Source organism: Calypte anna, chromosome 4A (genome assembly GCF_003957555.1).
Source record: "Calypte anna isolate BGI_N300 chromosome 4A, bCalAnn1_v1.p, whole genome shotgun sequence".
Taxonomy (NCBI): domain Eukaryota; kingdom Metazoa; phylum Chordata; class Aves; order Apodiformes; family Trochilidae; genus Calypte; species Calypte anna.
The window spans coordinates 15,127,206-15,146,734 of NC_044248.1; the positions used below are offsets into that span (position 1 = coordinate 15,127,206).

The 19,529-nt window shown below is 37.1% G+C and overlaps 1 protein-coding gene across 1 annotated transcript in view; it reads left to right on the top strand.

Moving 5' to 3' along the window:
- Positions 1–6,393, top strand: part of GRXCR1 (glutaredoxin and cysteine rich domain containing 1) — a 36,306-nt gene extending 29,913 nt beyond the window's left edge. Inside the window, exons 4-5 of the mRNA XM_008491807.2 lie at positions 3,595–3,660; positions 6,214–6,393. Coding sequence (XP_008490029.2) covers positions 3,595–3,660; positions 6,214–6,393 — 246 coding nt within the window. The remainder of the gene's footprint in view (positions 1–3,594; positions 3,661–6,213) is intronic.
- Positions 6,394–19,529: the final 13,136 nt, after the last annotated feature.

A 19,529-nucleotide genomic window follows, 5' to 3' on the forward strand; every position in this document is an offset into this window, starting at 1 on the left:
GTAATTGAGTTTTAGAAAATATCCATACAATTTTTATTTGTTATGCAAGTGATAACAGTTCATTTTTTCTGCTCTGCAGTGCCATATGGGATTAGTAGCTCTCAGTTACCTCCATGTTTTGTTAATCACATTCTCCTGGCATTCACTGGATGGGTTGGATATGAATAGCTCTGTGGCAGTAAAACTGTGATGCAATCACTGTGTTGAGTCTCCTTGCATATTCCTGCTTATTTCTTCCATTTGACATCTTAACATTTCAGGAACAGTAGGATATAATTTCTCTGATAACTCTTTGCATGGCAATCTTTCAGCTTTTTTTCATATAAATTCCAACATTTCTGGTGCTGGTACTAGGCTGCAGTGTCAATTTTTGGAGTTTATGGGCAGATTTCCAGGCATGTTGTCATACTCCACGTCTTCTGCCAAGGGGCACCTCATGTGAGAGATGCAGGGCTGTAGGGTCAAAAGTATATGAACTTTGAGCAAAGGCAGAGGTATATATGGTCAGCCTCTTTGCTAAGCCTCAGTGAAGAAACATGACATGTCCAGTAAGGGTAAGGAGTGAGATTGCATTCTGCTGCTTTAGCAACAGACCTCTCCCCTAAACTTAAAACTTTTTCTAAGGAGATGAAGGAGGTGACTTATCCTCACAGCAAATGTGAGAGATGCTGCAGTGCCATGCTAGGTTTTCTCTGTATAGAAAGAAAAGTGAGGAAAAAAGGCTGCTTCCCCAAATCAGTAGAAGAATTACATTTTGAAACAGTAATGTGCTACATCCAAGATAGGTGAGCACTAGACTGGTTTAAGGACAGTAAAGAGCTGGGGAAATAGGACATTTAATGGACCTTGGATTTACCCTAGGTCTGCAATTAATGGGACTTTGTCTGAAATATGATGCTAATTTCTACACGTTCTCAAGAGAGAAAACTGGGAAAATATTTTGAAGAATAAAAATGGTCTCAAAATCCCGCTGAGTGATTTAGCCAAGTCTGTGGCATTTCCTTGCCAAAAGAAAGCCAAAGACCTGACTGCAGCCCTAAGCTCATACACCATGGTAGAGAACTACTGAAGTTAGTGGATAAAGGATTTATGGATTGATTATAGAATTTTACTCATTAACAAGACTGAAAAGTCACTTCTCTCTGCTACTTCTCTAAACATTCTGGCCACTGCAGTGCCTGCTCCTTATGAGTCTTTAATGTTTCACATCCCTTTGTGGGCAGCTGTGGACTGAGTGCAATCTAGGAAGAAAATGAAAAGCAAATTTCTTCTCTACTCAGAAAACAGCTATTGGACTTAAGTAACAGCTGCTTTCATTACTCTATTAATTGCAGACTCTGTGTGTTAAGATTCAGAGATCCAAAGGGAAGGTTAACCTCTGCAAAAGATTTTTCTGAAATTTCTCTTGAAGCAGCTATTAATCAGAAAAGACACTGAAACACTTAGAAATGTTGATAGTCACTCGGATGTTTGGTTTTTAATTTTAAAACCACAGTAAAGAAGCTTTCCATTTTGAAAGTAAGACAGTTGTCTGTCTGAATGTCATCTGAAGTATAAATTCTTTATAATATCAATCTGTAATGGGAAACCTGTCAGACTTTTAATGACAGTGCTGCAACAGCCAGTCAGTGCTAGCACACAGCATCCCTGTGACAAGGAGCAGAAGCCACAGGGGATGCTTTTGCCAGCTGTGGCCACAGAGAAGAATTTCTTTCCCAACTGGGGCCAAACCAGGGCTCATGTAGCTTGTATGACATTTGCAGTGCTGCAATAACATAAATAAAGCTTAAAATCCTTTATGTTTTTGGATCAGACAGGCAGCACAAGCTTTAAGTCTCTGCAGTGTATTCAGGCCCAGAGCTAGTAGTCCCTGGGCTGCCTTGGCCAACCCTCCCTGTGTTGTGCCAATCACTTCTGGTGCCCCTTCCCTGTGAAAGCAGAGAAACAACAGAGGGCAAGCCTGAAACGGGCCAACAGACTGCAAAAGCTGCTCTGATAGGGACATGGAGAGCAAAATGCATCTGTTGCAGCTGGTACATACACTCTGTGCCTGTGATCTGTAACAGACCTCAATGGAAGAGTCAGCACAAGCAAGGTGGGCTGCTCTGCATCTCCTGACATCTTCTGTGATTGATTAACCAGAACTAGTTACCTTGTAGATACTTATTTAAAAAAAAAACAAAACAAAAAACCTTGTTGAAAAGTGTTGTAGCTGTAAGAATGGAGTTTATTGAAAAGGTGTTAGTCACATCTACTAATATTAATGTTTTGCTTTTCAGTTAAAATGAAAATATTAAAAAACAGTCATAAGCGCTTTTTTTTTCTTTTTTTCTTTTTTTTTTCTTTTTTTTTTTTTTTTTTTTTTTTTTGTGCAAAGTTAGACAAAAATTGCATTCTACAGGGAGAATAACCCTAATAAGGTGTCACACAAAATCATTTTTTTATGGCTCTTGGTTGGCTTTTGGGTTAGATACTTGTAGCCTCTGCAGCCCCCAGCAAGGCAATGTGAATGGCTGGATGCTGACATATACATTAGTGACCCAGTTGTGTTCCCTGTGCTCCCCAGCAGCCTTTCCTGTATCTCCCACAGAGGGCAGTGCTGGTGAGGAACTGGGGCTGGAAGCCCCTTCAGCTGAGAGTGGGCACATCCAAGCTGTGTGCCACCATCCCACTGCACCTCAGCCCTGTGCATCCCAGCTCCTGTCTGAAGCAATCCCAAGAGGGAAAGGTACCAGTCTGGGCATGTAGACACTAGGAAACTGGGGCAGCATGATGGCAGCCACCTTTAGCAGCTGGTAAGGGCTGTGCAGTTCCTTCAGCCTGTGCCTCAGTTTCCTCACCTTTTGTTGATTTCTTGTGAGCCACAGATTAAAAGTGTCTGTAAGTGTTTGGTAATATTTAGTATTCAGGGAGTTTCATTATGTAAGTGAAGAGTATGCATTAATTAGAAGAAAAGGGAAAACAGTTTTACATCATCTTTGACACTCTAATTTTGTCTGCAATAATCTCTTAGCATTTACTTTCAGGAGGAAAAAAGAAAAAACACTTCGGTACTGCCTTGATTCAGATCACACAGCCCCTTAGAGACCTAATGTACTCAGACTAAATTATTATTATTCATTGATGTGTCTGACTTCAATGTTGTTACAGTATTTTCATTACCCTTTTTCTTCTTGTGTTATACATTAGGCATATTATGTCTTAATTCAATGCTCAACTGCCAAAATATGTGAAATACAATTTCCCCCTCTCATTTTGCTGCATTCTGTGTTGTGTTGTATATTATATATTGTAATTTTTGACACAGTAACTAGACATATTTTCTATTCTGTCAGGAAACATACCCTGTAAAATAAATGAAACACAATTAGGATTTCCAAGCCTTGCCTCCTTTCGCAAAAAGGCAATGCAATGTGGCACCTGGTAATGAACTTCAAGCACTACTACCAGAACTTCAGTTAGCATCTCCTCTCCTTCTATCTCTCCTAAAATTGACCTAATTAAAAAATGCTCAACGTGAGTCAAATTTGTCCTCTGCATGTTTTTTTTTCCCCATAAGAAATTGGCTGACCTTTTTCTTCTTCTTACTAATAGGGTGCTGAGAAAATTTTACTAATGAATGAATCCGGAGAACTGCAGGATCTCTTAACCAAAATTGAGGTAACTGTATTTCTGCAAATAAATTTTAGGGAGATGTGTCATAATGTCTGGCATAATGTCTGGGTTATATGGACGGTTGTGTCCTTAGAAAAGGAATGGGTTGCTATTAATTATCTTGTTATTTTGAAATCATCCCAAACCAAATTAAGATAACATTTCAGATACCTTAGTAAAACACTTTGGAAGCATGTAACATCAGCATTAAGAATAGGTACTGAGGATATGCTGTTTGCAAAAGACACCAATGAAGGACCAAAGAAAGCTACATCTGGTTGATTTAACCCCAAGTTTTTCTTATCCTCCATTTAGCTAAATGACAGCATATTCTTTCATAACATGCTCTCAATAACTCTTTGTATGCCATACAACTTTGAGTTTATCACAAAATTAGTTTTTTTTTTGTGAAGCATGTTGGCTTCTTTTAGTCCAAGTCCTTCTTGAACTCCAAAAGTTCCAGTCAGGCTGAGCCTAAGGGTTGTTCACCTCTGCCTTATTCAGAAGGTAGATTTCATAGTAAATCTTGAACTGCCTCCTGTTTTTGCAGTGCAGATGGTACCTTCTGCATTTGGCTGGACTGTTCTTCAACTGAGCCAAGTGTTCCTTGCCTCTTGACTGAGTGTAGTAGGTATTGGTGTACAAAATGCAGAAGAACCTGTTGGCCATATTGAACCATATTGGATAGCTAATCAGAGACTATTAAACAAAAATATACGTATGATTAAAACATACAGTGTTCTTGCTGTCTGATTAGGAAGGTTAACTAATATAACTTACTTTTTAAAATTACTTTGGAATGAAATGTCCCCAGGTCCTGCTTTGGGGGTCATATATCTTTATTACGTAGCCCAGTATGTGTCTTGATCTTGGGACAGAAAGTACATCTATAAGACAAACAATGTCAGACTACAGCAGACTGATATCTCCTTACTGCACAGAATTACCTTTTAGTTTTTTTCAAAGATGGTTTTGCTACAGTTGCAAAGGCAGTCAGGTTTCTTCATTGATGAAGATGCAGAAGTAGTTATACAAACTGTCCTCTGTTCAAGAAGAAAGTGACCACTGTTCAGAAAACAACTAAATCAATTTTTGTATGTTTTTTTTTTGTTGTTGGTTATCTTAACTACAATGGAAAAACAGATACTAGCAAGCCTAGCAAGCAATTATGTATGTAGAGATTAAAAACATTTTTCTAGTGAAATGTTGAGATTATTTGCCATAATTTCAAGGGAAGTAAAGCCTCATCATGAATTATGAAAAGTGTGGACACTCTTGAGACAAAGAGAGTGATAGTTTTATATTAAATGCTTCTAAATATTGTCCATAAAGAAGTTAATAGTTACAGGTGCTTCTTGCTCAGTGAAAAAGAAAATGCCAGTTTATGAGCTACAAGAGAAAAAGAAGTACTTTTTTGCATGTTCACTTGAACTGTTATATTATTATTATTTATTAAAAATTACCTATTATTATTTGTTAATTATTTAGCTATTATTAATTGTTTTGCAGATATGTGTTTAGTTTTCTCAATGAATATACAAGGACTACATTATCTGCACATATTTTAGTATACTCTGGTAATAACTTGTAATTTTTTAATGGTGCATAATTCCTTAGACTAACATTAATAAAAATTGTGTGGATTTTGGCCTTCCTTTGCAAATAAAACTGTAAAGTCTGTACTCAGCAGTGGCAAATATCTGTGCTATGGTAAGTATCCAACAAGGTGAACCTTTCATTTCTCTGATACAGAACTTAAAGGCAATCATTAAACAAACTAGCAGTATTTTCAGCAATGGAACCTTAAATGTGGCTTTGAAATTTCTTGTGTTCATAATTTTCTTTAATCCCACACAAAATAGGGTAAAATTATTGTTTCACTCAGGAATTAGGACAATGGAAGGGGCACAAGCCTTTCTTGCAGCAATTCTTTCCAGGTAGAATTGTTGAATATTGATGATCTTTCTTCCTTACACTTAAGGCTTCAGCAGTCTACACACGTAAATTTGAATATACCACTTGCTCCCTCAGGCGTTACTTGTCAAAAGCTCTGGATTGCTTTTGTGATATGATCAGCTGTAGCAAGAATATGTTCAGCACAAGCATGCAGATGCTAAAAATCATAATATTTTAACATATAGCATAGAAAATGTAATATCAAGATAAACTGCCTGGAGTTTAGAGTCAATCACTTGCAATACTTTCTGGCGTTGATTTAAACCTAAACTATGCCAGAGTTTAGGTCCACGTATGCCAGCTACCCTTTAGTTGGCTATTTTGGGGAGTGTAAATACAGGTACTGAAGTATGATGCAACTTATGAGTGTGCAGGGAGCCTCTCTGACCATAGAGTATAGATCTGACCAACAGAAAAGGCAGATGTGCAGGTGATATACCACATAATGTGGTATACCACGTGGTGGTATAGCTTTGGATGGGGCAGTGGGTATTCCTCAAGATGAGAAGCAGAATATATATTCTCAGGTGTGCTGGAGCCCTCATTACTTATGGTGGTTGATGAGGTAACGTTCCTGTCTTTTTCATATTCTTCTTTGAGCAGAGAGTCCAGCATCCTCATGAGTGTCCCTCTTGTGGGGGCTTTGGTTTCCTGCCATGCTCAGCGTGCCATGGGAGCAAGATGTCTGTGTTCCGGAACTGCTTTACGGACTCATTCAAAGCCCTCAAGTGCACGGCCTGCAACGAGAACGGGCTACAGCGCTGCATGAGCTGTGCAGGTTAAGGATGACATCTCTACATGTACAAACTGATTTTATGGTCCTGCACCAGTTTGTAATATGATTTTTTTTTAAAAATTAATCTGTTTATCCAATTCAGTCAATAAAAAGATCCATTTCTAGTATACTTCTGCTGGTTTAATCATTTGAGCTGTTTAAACTTAAGAGACTGACCTTATAATGAACTCTGAAATATATTTTTCTACTTTTTTAATGGAGATATTTGTGGATATTTAATGGAGATAAATTTGCTAAATTTATGGTATTATCAGCCCTTTGGATGTGAAGCCTTCCCTTTTTCTATAGGGAATCATCAGTAATAGTGAGTCTTTCTGAGTCATGCGCTCAAGATTACAGCAGAATGAAATTTAAACTTCAGATTATTGAATAGCTGCTGCTTTCAAGATCAGTGAGAATAAAGATTGTGTGATGTGGACTAGCCCAAAACCATTCCACTCTACACTTTCCTGGAAAGTTGCTATGACTGAGTTCTGGCCTGAATTCTAAAAGGCAACAGAAGAACAGAAGCATTTCTTAAAAGTCTCATATATCAGCTTTCTCTTTTAGTACTTCTGTCCATTCCATAGTAAATGTTGCTATACAAAATGACATAAACATTAGTAGATGATAAACACTGTGCTCAGAGCTCTATGATTCTAAATATAACAGTAAATCTTATAGTGATCAAATGAGAATACCAGATAGCTTTATAAATTGAATATAAAGTAGCTGAGGATGAAATACCTGCTTTTTTAGTTTAGGAACTGTTATGTGTTTGATGGCTGTTGCGTGATTTAGAGCATCAGTTCTCTCCTGGGGTGCCACTGGTGTATGACCAGACAACTCCAGCACTGTATATACCTTTGTCATTTTCACCAATAGAAGCACATGAGAATTAGTCAGGGATTAGTCTGAATGGATTGTGGGCTCTCCATATTGGATATATTTCTGCTTGGAAGTGCATTCATGCACTTGCACAGAGTACTTTTTAACAGGGAACTTTGGTAGGCCACTGCTTTCTGTTTATGTTGACATTGCTCATCTTCCTCCTATCAGTGTGTGAGGCACAAACAATACAGAATTTTAGCAGTTTGCTGAAATTTTTGTTGGCTAGAAATGTCTTCCATGACAGGCATTTCATCCTGTCCAGACTACTTTTGCAAATGTTTAGCCACATCACTTTTTGCTCTTTGCCTCCTTCCTTTTAAGCTCTGCTGAGTCCAGTTTAAGTGCAGATGACTTTATTGGACTCTGCTTTCTCTGGTGGGGGACCTCATTTCCCTTACCTCTTCTCCATCCTGCTTTCCTTAATTTGTCTGTGATGGGAAATTCATCTTTCCTTGCATTACTCTGGGCACAGCACAGCTGTGGCATAAGAAGAATAGTTACACCTGCAAAAAAGCCCCTTCTGATATATTTGTGTTTCTTGATGACTTATTTCTCTCACCTGAGGCAACAGCAAGAACATTTCCTCTGTCTCCATTCCACTTGCTATATCTAGAGGTGGTAGCTGGTGCTGCAGAGTTGAAGAAGTTTGTCTCGCTTATCTTTTTGGGCATTTGGAGCTAGGAGACATCTGCATTCTATGAGAGATTGAATGTGTAGACTTGAGCATTCATGTCTGCTCATTGCTGCTCCTACAGCTTCTACAATGAGGCTCAGAGGGAATGTCTGGATCTTCTGCATAGAATGAGGGAGATTAAATTTTCTACAGAGGCCATATACAATGCTGAACAGCACCCCAGCTATAAAACTCGGAATTGCAGATGTACTTAATTTATCATTGCATGGGTAAGAAAAAGTGAAAGAAAAATACAGTTTCCTTCTTCTCTTTCATAGCATCATGTAGCTTCTGTGGCTGGCTAATATTGCATTCCAGGCTGGTATGATAGACAATGACATGTAGCACAAAGCAGAATGCTAATGCTTAGCATTTCATCGTTTCTGATGCATGAAAACTTTTTTTTTTTTTCAGTTGTTAATATGCTATAGATCTAGGGCTGAGTGCATTCACAGTAGTGAATACCACACTTAAGATGGCATTAGCATACTTGCCCTTGACAGAAATTACTACTGAAGAAAATGCTAGTGTATTTGTCACACTGTAATTCCCCCCAAAAGACATTTTCCTTGATGAAATAGTCCATATCACCATTCTTCCACTGAAGCACTATGTGGTCAAATTACTATAACTCATCAAAATATGTTAAACATTACAATTGATATGGAATAAGAGTCTGAAGCTAGCTTTCCCACCTTCCAGGCAATCAGAAAATGACTTCTCTTCAGCGAGACAAATTCACTAAAATTAGTTTCTTGATTTATCCCAAGGGGATAAAAACCTAGAGAGCAAAAAACCTAGAGAGGCTCTTTTAGCCCAGGCACTGCCCTTCTAACACAGGCTGTTAACTCCTACGAGCAAAGAGGAGGCAAAATCTCTTTAGTTTTATTTTTAGGAGAAATGATGAAAGCAAAAGGTCATATTTTACATAATCTTTTTTTTTAGAAGTATTTTATGTGAGACTAGGAGATCATAAAATAAAACACAGGCCATAATGCTCCCAAATAGAGCATTCTTCAGGCATTATTTTTCAAGAACCCATGACAAATTTCCAGCGCTAGAAAAGTCCTTTTTCCCTGTGTCATGAACTGAATTACCAGCTTTTTCTCTTCAGCTAGTTTTTCCTTGTAGCAGCCTGCATAAAAAACCTCAAAACCATTTTTTTTTTTCTTCTTTTCATCTTGGAGATATTTTTACTACATGGCTTACCATCTTTGCTAGGCTTTTAAGTCTGGCATCTTAGCTCACTCCACTCCAACCATCCTAGGAGCAATGAAGGTGACTGAGTGACATTACTAAGGCAAACCCAGGACCCAGTTCAGGGATATGACTCTCTCTGGTATAAGAGGTATTAGACAGCTAGTAGTACGTTTGAGCCAGTGTGAGAACACGCGAGAAATGAAGCTCTGTTCTGATCTACAACAGCGTTGTATCTTTATTTCCAGAGAGCTGGCAGTGATTTCCTCTGATATGACAAATAAGACTCATTCAGCTGCATCTTTGAACAGGGAATTTTCTATATCTAAATGCATCAAGCTCTGCTTCTCTTGTTTCTGGTACTTGTGGATACACTGAGGTAAGGATCCAGGTTGATTTGGCCTGTCTGACAGCTAAGCATATTAGCAGATATGAAAGCAAGTATCAAAAAGCAGGGTAATCTTTAGGTTGTCTGCTTTGCAAAATAATAATTTTGATCCTGAGAATGAGAATGGTTTGGAGTTCTCAGTCCTATAGCTTGCATCATGCTTTCCATTGGACTACATATCCCTCACACTGATCTTCTACAGCCATCAGATGGATTGGCTTTACCTGGATTTGCATCCCAGGATGTGACATGATGCATTCTGTGACTCATTCTGTGACTTCAATGTAGTCATGGAAACATAGAATGGCTCAGGTTGGAAGGCACCTCAAAGGCACCCCCTGCATGGGAGGGAACACCTTCAGCTAGAAAGGTTCCTCAAAGCCCATTCCAACCTGGCCTTGAACACTTCCAAGGTTGGGGCTGCCACAACTTACTTGGGCAACCTGTTCCAGCATCTCACCACTCTCACAAGAAAGAATTTTTTCCTAATCTCTAATCTAAATCTTCCCTCTTCAGGTTTGAAATAATTTCCCCCTGTTCTCTCAACACATAGCCATGCAAAAAAGGCCTATCTCAGCTTTCTTGTAGGCCCCCTTCACATATTGGAAGGTTGTTGTAAGGCCACCTCGGAGCCCCCTCATCTCCAGGCTGAACAACCCCAACACCCTCAGCCTGGCTTCATAGGGAGGTGCTGCAGCCCTCTGATCATTTTAGTGGCTCTCTGGACACATGCCAGGAGGTCTATGTCCTTCTTATGTTGGGGGTCTCCAGAACTGGACACAGAAATCCAGGTGAGGTCTCACAAGAGCAGAGTAGACCATTTGCTAATGGTCTCTAGCTCCAGTAAATTTCATGATAGAGAACTGGAAAATATCAACAAAAATGCTGCAGGGAACTGGCTTCCAGGTGAATACCCACAACCTGTCAGTGTTTAAAAGACATTTGAACAAAGCCCTCAGCATCATGCTTTACCCTGGTTAGCTGGATTGGGTGATGACTTTCTACCAGCTGAAGTGCTCTATTCTACATCAGGGCCATCTGAGGTCTAGTGTACTTGAATCTTCATGGATAAACACAAGCCCTCCCCTGGCAAAAGCTTCTAATGACTGACAAATAAAGGTATAATTTCAGGTATATATAAATGACTGTGACTATCATTCTGGGGATTGTTCATATCACTCTAACTGGATAAGCAAATAAGATGTTGCAGTACATAATGATCTGCAGAACACACCCGCTTTGGTGAAAATTTTCAAAGGAGAAAATTTTTAAACTAAATTTGCCTAACTAGAGAAGCTTAAGAATTTAGAAATTAGAAATTTAAGAAGTTAAAAGTATGTTTAGAACAGAGGAGGAAATGAAGCCGAGTAAGACAGAAAATACCAGACTGCTATGAATAACATTTTCTGATTAATTTTTGTAAAGGGAACAACTGCCCATTATGAGGCAGAGGAAGACATATGTGAGTACTTTCTGAAACAAAGTACTGCTGATGCAGTAGGGATTAGCACCTGGCCTGAGGTCTCTGCAGGAGGGAGATGTCTGTTGAGCACCTACACACATTCATTCATATGAGCTCAGACCCATCTGAGATGAACAAGTACTTGGAGTAGCTGTGTATGCAAATTTTAAGTGACCAGATGGTGGTGAGGAGATTCCTTTGGGCTTTCTTCTTTCCCTGCTTGCCTGAAGTTTGGTTCCAATGCTTCAATAGCAGGTATGACCTAAAATCTTCTTCTTATCTTCATATTATTGATATTGATCTGATGAATTTTAAGGAAAGGGTGAGTGTTCTTAAAGCCTTTGGCACTTCTTTCCAAGTAAAATGCTATTTCATACTGAATAAAATAATCATATTTTATAGTTCTACAGATGACCACACATTGACAAATCTATACATTCAATAGTCTCACAATGGAATATGAGCTTATAAGTGGTCTCTGCAGAGGATTTTGCTGCTCATAAGAGTAGCGTGTAAGTGAATTGGTTACTCTGAATAGAGCTGACCCCTTTAAGCAGGGTTTTCACCCTTCTCTCTCTTTTTTCTTTTTAATAACATTGGGTTATTTCATAGCAATACATTTCTCATTAGCATGGTTTTTAGAGCCTAAAATTTATAAACTTTATTTAATATTAAAATATTTAATAACATTTTTTGTTTTGTTATGTTGGGTAGTAGTGTACTCTTTTAGCACACCACTAAAATCTTGTGGAAAAAATCCATTGATTTTAATAAAAAAAATAGGATGTCTGGGATTGATTTCCATTCAATCTCTGATTGTTTCCTTGGTGTGCTGTTCCTAAAGACACATGAAAACAGATTATCTCACCTGTCAGCAGCCTACTTCAATAAAATAATTTATATTAATTTGGAATTATGAGGATTTCTTCAGAGACCACTGCATAAATAAGCTCAACCTATAAATTACATTTAAAAACTAGATCAGACATAGAAGCTATTGACCTCTGTACCTAAATATAAAGTTTATTGATTTCAAACATAATCCTCTCAAATCAATGAGAAACATTCTAGTGATGAAAATTCTTGGTTGATTTGGTCTAGCCTATCTTTCTTTTACAAGCAAAATACTGAAATACAGCATTCTGTAATTAACACTATAGAATATATTGTAGAAATGTCTCTTTTTCTTGAAGTCCTCCAAGATATTAACACTGGGAATTAATCTGTCATGCCTGAACACTCATAATTATGAATGAAAAGAACCTGATAGGTTTTGACACAAGAGAAGTTAATTCTGTGGGAAATAAATATGTACTGGAATAAAACTTACTTCTTTAAACTGCAGTATCACATGAAAAAACTAAATACAAATTCCTGAGAGCTTTGCTTCTTTATTAATGAAAATAAAATAGTAATTTTACTGAGCTGAGTTTTACAATTTTCATAAGTAAGTAGTACATAAGGGAAAGCACTTCAGTTACTCTTCCTAGATATTGCCTTTGTATTATTGTATTAAAATTAATTTAATTCACTTAGCTTGAGATACATTATTTGACCACATAAGCATTCAACAGGAAACATTTATTCCATAAATAATTTAGCAAGGAGAAGAATTTAGATTGCTTAGCTCTAAATAATTTAGAGAGATATTAAAGGACATTGTAGTCCAACAATAATTTTAAAAGTAGAAATTATTACAAATAAATCCTTATGTTTAATCCGACTTTCCTTTCTTCTTGCATTAATTTTCTTAGGGGTGATGAATGAGGAAATAATTGCACTAGAAGGAAATGGCTGTGAAAAAAATTGTAGTTTAAGCTTCTTCCAGTTTATCAGCTTTAGTTTGAAAAACTGGTTTCAAATGAGTTAAAAGATTTATGAAATGCAATAAATTTTTTCACTCAAGAAAAGCCTCACTGCAATAAGACATATACTGCCTGTCTCTCTGAAATCTCATAATTCTTCTGCTGGTGAAAGGATCATCTTATTGAAATCAAGGGTTTATTTAAAAGAACCAAACCCCTTCCCCAGAAATCAGGTATTAGATTCTACAAAAGCCATTATTCTCCAGTGACCTGAAAATTAAAAGTATTTAAAAGAAATATGCTGTGGGGTAATGCCTTCTGGTAGCTGACAGAGGGTTAGGCTTTGATCTGAAGATAAAACCTGTTGTGCCTACAAAAACCAAGCAAGTGTTATAGGAACAGTCAGAAGGGTTGACTACAAGCTGGGTTTTTTATTATTGATCATGATCTTTTCAAACTAGACAAGTAATGAACAATAGAAAATCATCAAATACTGTAATTTAAATGTGGACACTTATCAAAACACCACTTTGGTATTTTGCTATAAAAATTGCCATAAAAATGCCGAATACACTTGATAACAATTTTATCTGATGGATGCTTTCTTGTCTGTCAGAGATGGGAGAAATTTCTCACTGTTCTCAGGTCAGGTAAATCATAAATGAGAATGATAAATCTTCAAAGCATCCTCTAAATCTGAGTGTTTTCTGAGCTAACTCCCACAACCAACTTTATATTGTTGCTGTTTGGGGTTCTGCCCTTGATTCGGGCCAGTGCCTGAGACTCTGAAGAATGTCTATACTCTGTCTTACCCCCAAAGTTCATTTGCACATTAATTTTCCCCATCATATGACAAGTGGGCATAGCTCACAGTAGGACTCCAACATGGTACTCCAACAAAAAGCCTCAGACCTGTGGGATGATATGTTTACTCAGATAAGTTTTACTTTTTACCATAATCACAAAATATAATTTACTGGAATACTATCAAACAAAAGAACTGTTATTTAAAACACAGGTAAAATATTATTATCATTATTATTATTCCCTTAATCGGTTAGGATCTCATGAGACAGAAGAATGACTAAAGCAAGAATAATAGGAAAACATATCTGAGAATTTAGTCTATAATCGTCTTTCTCAGATCCTCTTTTTAGAGAGTTCCATTAACATGCTTTCTGTGGGATTCAGGGTTTCACAAGAGGGCTCCTTGCTACTTCATGTCATATACTTGTGATACCCTGGGCCATGCACATAGAGCACTGAGATGACAGGTTCTGAGCTGTTTTTTTTTTTCCATGTCTCACATTTTTTTTACCAGTTTGGGACATAATGATCCTAAATTTGTCAGTCTTTTCTCATATTCTCACCCAAGTGTTCACACCCTGCATCAAAGAAAAGTTAACAATAAAATCCTCTCCTCTTTTCACAGCCATGGTATCTGATCTTGCAGGACATATTTCATGAGCAATATGGTTTGAAAAACCCTGCAATATTGTCCTGCATTTATTCTCCACTCATTCATCAGGTCTATGATTGCAATAAGTCTTTCTTATTTCCCTTCTTGCCTCAATAATGCCAAATATGTCATACCACACTTTACACTTACCTTCAGCTAACTTGGTATATCTACTTATTACAGGATTTATAGCCCCAGGGCCCAACCACAAATCCCATGGTCCTGTGTTGGAGTTTTCTACCATCTGTCTTTGCTGTACTGTAACTTATGGTCCAGAATACCTAGCTGTACCACAACTAGGTTTCAGAATGTGGTCACAAACTCACTCATTTCATCTTCACTCCCCTCAAAAGAAGTAGTTTGTTCTACTCTGGTCCCCTAAGTCCTCAGCTGGTGTCAGGCTTTGTGCTCCACTCCTCCTGACAGACACCTTGAGTGGGGCTATTAACTTCCAGTTACCTATCTTCATCTAATGTACATCTGCAGAGAAACACCTTAAAGCCAAAGTGGTCAATATATATAAATATATATATATATATACATATATATATGATTTTCAAGAGTTTGATTAAATCCTTAAAGCACTTTTATCCCAGTGTGGCATTTCAGACTGATAATAAGGGTAATAATTATAAACTGATAAAGGATTTCTTGGCCGTAACTCTGATAGTTAAAAAACGGTGAAGATCAACACAGCAATTCTGAATGATGTGAGATTTAACATCCCCATTTTAAGAACCCTATTTTAACATCCTTAATTACCTCAGAGGCACTGAGAGAAAATTAATTAGAATCTTCAGAAAAAAACAAACTTTGCTGATGCTCAGATTAACACAAATGTTGTCAGGCAGAAATTAGAATAAACTGTGTCTTCTCCTAAAAAAAAATTTATATTATTTCCTCTCCTTTTTTTAAGTGTAAATCTTTCCCAAAACCTTTATGTCAGAAAAAAAAAGCAATTTATGACTTTTCTTCTTTCTGTCCTGTGCTTTTAGATACCTGAATTTTGTTAAACATTGTTCAAAATGCTATAGCAAGTCTGTTTAAACTTTCAAAATCTGATTATGTATAAAATCAAATATGCTGTAAAGTAAATTAAAAATGTGAACTTTCTGCCATAAATTTGCTACCTAGCACCGAGCAGGAGATTCACCATGTCATCACTGTTCATTGGAGACAGATGGCAATAGTGACACACTGGTAGCAAATTTGTTAGTATTTTATTATCTTTGTTGGTATTTCATTCAATTAATTAAAAAAATACTATTAATATTTTCAGCAGTCTTTAAATTCTGAACATTTTTACATGGTAGCTCAAAAGGATGAAATGATGTTTGCAGAAACAAGGATTTATATTTCATACTAAGAGAAGTTGTCGCAAGTTTTTGGAAAACTTCTTAATTTCTGAGTATTTGCACGTAGTTATACTTTTTTATCCAGTAGGCAGCAATTGAAAATGGCTACAAATGTTTTGCCATTTCACATAGAGGTAAGATGTTCTATTGACCAAATAGTTGAAGATGTCTCATCCATGAAGAACCATTATTAATTGCAAGGGAGAGACCTTAATTATGACACTTGCATTAACTGGATACTGTCTAAATGAAAGAAAAATAACAACCACCCTTCATAGATGAAATTATTTCAGTGTTCTGCTATTAAATGAAACCAATCAAATTAAGATCATTAACTAAATATACTTTAATTTCCTACTCTTACACACTTCTGGTTTTGAACTTGATATGTGTGTGATCTATTCAGGATGTTTTCTTTCTTTTAAGGGGAAATTATGAAAACACAGAGGTACTATTTACCATAAGTGACATCAGTTGCCAGGAAAAACATCACTAAAAACAAACAAACAAACAAACAAAAAAACTCCCAAAACCCCCCCTCAAAAAACTCAGAGTAATAACTCCCCATTTTTCTGTCCTTTGTTTCTAAAGTAAAAAAATAGAAACCCTTGTCCCATTGTCCTCAGCATTTTGCACTTCTGGTCTCATGGTGCCATATGGCATTCTTATTTTTATTTCTAAATTCCTCTTTGGTAGAACTCTTTCCTAGCACAATATTTGACTTGCTCTAGACTTTGTAAGGTCAGTCCACATTCTTCATTAGCACTTTCAGGCCTGCATGAGGCATGGTGAAGGACTGCAGAACTTCAGAAGAGTTTTTGAGTGTGCTACGTGTACAACCATCCCTTCTCCAGCCTGGTTGTAGGATGGTAACACACCAAGTGAGTCTATGGGATATTGTGGCACCTCCTGCCACTCCTGATGTACCTTCTTTAATTGGACAAAGTCTGCATCCTAACCAGGAGAACACACCAGATCTTACATAATGCATTTTTGTTCCACAAAAGAACCCCAAAATTGATTTTTCTAATAGGAGTGAAAATTAATCTAATTAAATTAAAATTATATCTATCAGACTCTTATAGCTAACAGAAATTGCTGTCTCAATCCAAAGTCAATTATGATATTGAATGCATATTGAAACTAATAGCAATCTCAAAAAAGTTATTGAAGTAGTTCTGATGTTTAACTTCACTGAAAAATCAGGTAGATCTCTGATAATGCTTTGGTCTCATGTTGCCTGTAAAAAAGAATCAGTTGACTTGTACTCTAGAATGAACTGTTAAAGTCCTTGCTGTGAAATGATAAAGTTCCCACTTCTACCCCTCCTCCCCCCCTTTTTTTTTTTTCCTATTCTGTGATATAGGAAGGAGTCACCATCCTGTACAAAGACATTCGTAACAGCTACACTAAAAGTCATGCACTTTCTTCCTAATGTAACAAAATTTTAGGCATAAATTTTATTTCTGAGGAGCAAAAGGACCGAGCAGAAGAGCCTTAGCACAGGAATTGTTAGGCAAAGCAGAATACACAGTGAGACCATGAGACTTGTAGAGGGAAAAACAGTGACACAAAATACTGTAGTTTCATTTCCCTGTGCCATGTAGCCTCTTACGGAGCTTCTAGCAAGTGTAGGACTTCTAGCACTGTACCTTCTGCTGCAAACTCTTCTTTGTATTACTGAAGGAGATCCTCTACAGCAAATGAACTCATAAATGAGTATAGATTTTTAGTAGTATAAATTTCTTTTAAAAAGGATAGGATTTGAGACTCTTAGTAATAGATGTGGGTAGGGGAGAGCCTGGACAGAAATGTTATCTAGATGTGTTCCAGGTTATTTGATCTGGAGGTAGCAATTTGTAGTTCTATTTTTGCTTCACAGGGAAAGGTCATGAGATCCTGAAAAATACTCATGAAAAATGACAGACTGCCCATAGTAATCATGCAAAGAGGACATGACTTCCAGATCAAATGCAACAGAAATTGTGGTGCAGCAAAAGAGATGTGTGGTAGGACTTCTGGAGCAATTCTAGAGAAATTTGTATTACAAACAGAAGAGGTGTTATTTAATTCTAGGGCAAATATAGAGAGAAAGAGCAGTGAAAAATGGTCCTTGCTTCTCTCTAATCTTGCTTAATGATGATATAAATAATGTATATAAGATGGAGATCATTGTAAATGAGAAGTATGGTGAGCAGGACCGGAGAGGCAGCAACACTATTCCTGTTTTGAAAGAGTTGTTGATTTCCCTCTGCTTTGAAGTTCCTGCTAAAAAGTAGATGCTGACTGTTAATGTTGCTCTCTTAGTGCAGGGGTTTACTCACTCTAATTTAAGCTGTTCTATGCTCAGGATCTAAGTGTGTATCATATGTCACAAGAGATGAGTTAGCTAACTTCTAATGGTGCAGTGGAATCCCCTTTGGGAGGGTCCCTGGTGATTTCGTGTAGTATCAGATACCAAAGCTGCACAAATGTTTCCTAACATCATTTTACCTTAAATCCATGAATTTTTGTTGGAAGAAAATACTTTCTACACAGGTCTCTCACAGCTAGTGCTATGTGTCCATATTACCCAGTATATAAATCTGAAATTTGGCATAAGGGAACCTCTGTGATATGACACACATTGGACCCATTACTTCAGCAATTCATGATCTCTGTGGAAGATGGATAAAATAGTGATTGTCAAAAAAAAAAAAAAAAAAAAAAAGGCTGATGCTGGTCTCAGTTTGTTGGAAAGTTTCTTGACAACTTTGGCACATATTTATTATAGGCCTGGAAGTCAAGATGTTTTATAATATATTGGAGGCTTTGCTAATTTTCCATCCTTTGATACCAATTAAAGAATGAAGATAACTGATTTGTTTATTGCTAAATCCCTCAAAAATTGTGAAAGAACCAGGTTTTCAAAGTAAAGTCTATTTCTTCCCAGTTGAGGAATAGTAATAAACAAATAGATAGGAATTTATTAGTGGGGTAATGCAAGAGAACAGATTTTATTTTGTAATTAAAATTATACTTTTCAATACACTGCATTAGTCAACAGGCTTGAAGAAAGTGAAAAATAAAATAATAATAATAAAAAAAATAAGAAATTTAAACACCCAGAGCTCAGGCTGCTATTTCCTTCTTACTTCTTTAGTCTTGTTTGCTAAATCCAGGCCTCCAGGCAGAGCTGGATTCAAGCCTTTGGCTCCAACACCTCTTGAAGAGCCTCCTAAAGCAACTCCCAGAGGAGGTCCTAATTGAGGGTGTAAGAGAGCTGAAGTGCTTCGCTTTGTTTTCCCACTGCTGAGCTGAATCATGATGAAAGGATGAAAAACACAGGAAAGAACCTGCCAAGGGCAGGATGGAGCCTAATGCCTCCTTTAGATCTGTACTATTCCTTATGAGAATAGTGTACTTGGCATTCCTCACTAAAAAAACATGCAGTAGGTGGAATTAGAGCCCAAACCTGTTGAGTATGGTTTGGGCTTTGAACTTTCACATTATGATGACAACTATTTCTGTAAGTATGATATACACTGTTTGTAATGTCAGCAACGAACAGCGGATATTAGAAGAAATATCACCACCAATATGTTAGAAAAGAGCTTTGATGAAAATAATAAAAACAGTATCTAGAGCACTACAGAGAAAAATGTTCTTTCTTATATCATTGTAAATGAGAACACAGGAGAGTAGGCAGAATTCCATGTGGGACATACTGTATATTATCAATGAACTTTTTGTCCTGACAGCATTTTATAGTCAGCAGTTTTACAAGATACCAGCAGTAATTCAAAGCAGTTAGGGAGTTCCTTATTGGCCGTATTGTCCACCTGTTGGGCAAAATTTGTAGTCACACTGAGCCAACTAGTGATACCATGGCCATATCATTACACAGTGTTACAATACACTTTTGTCATACTGTT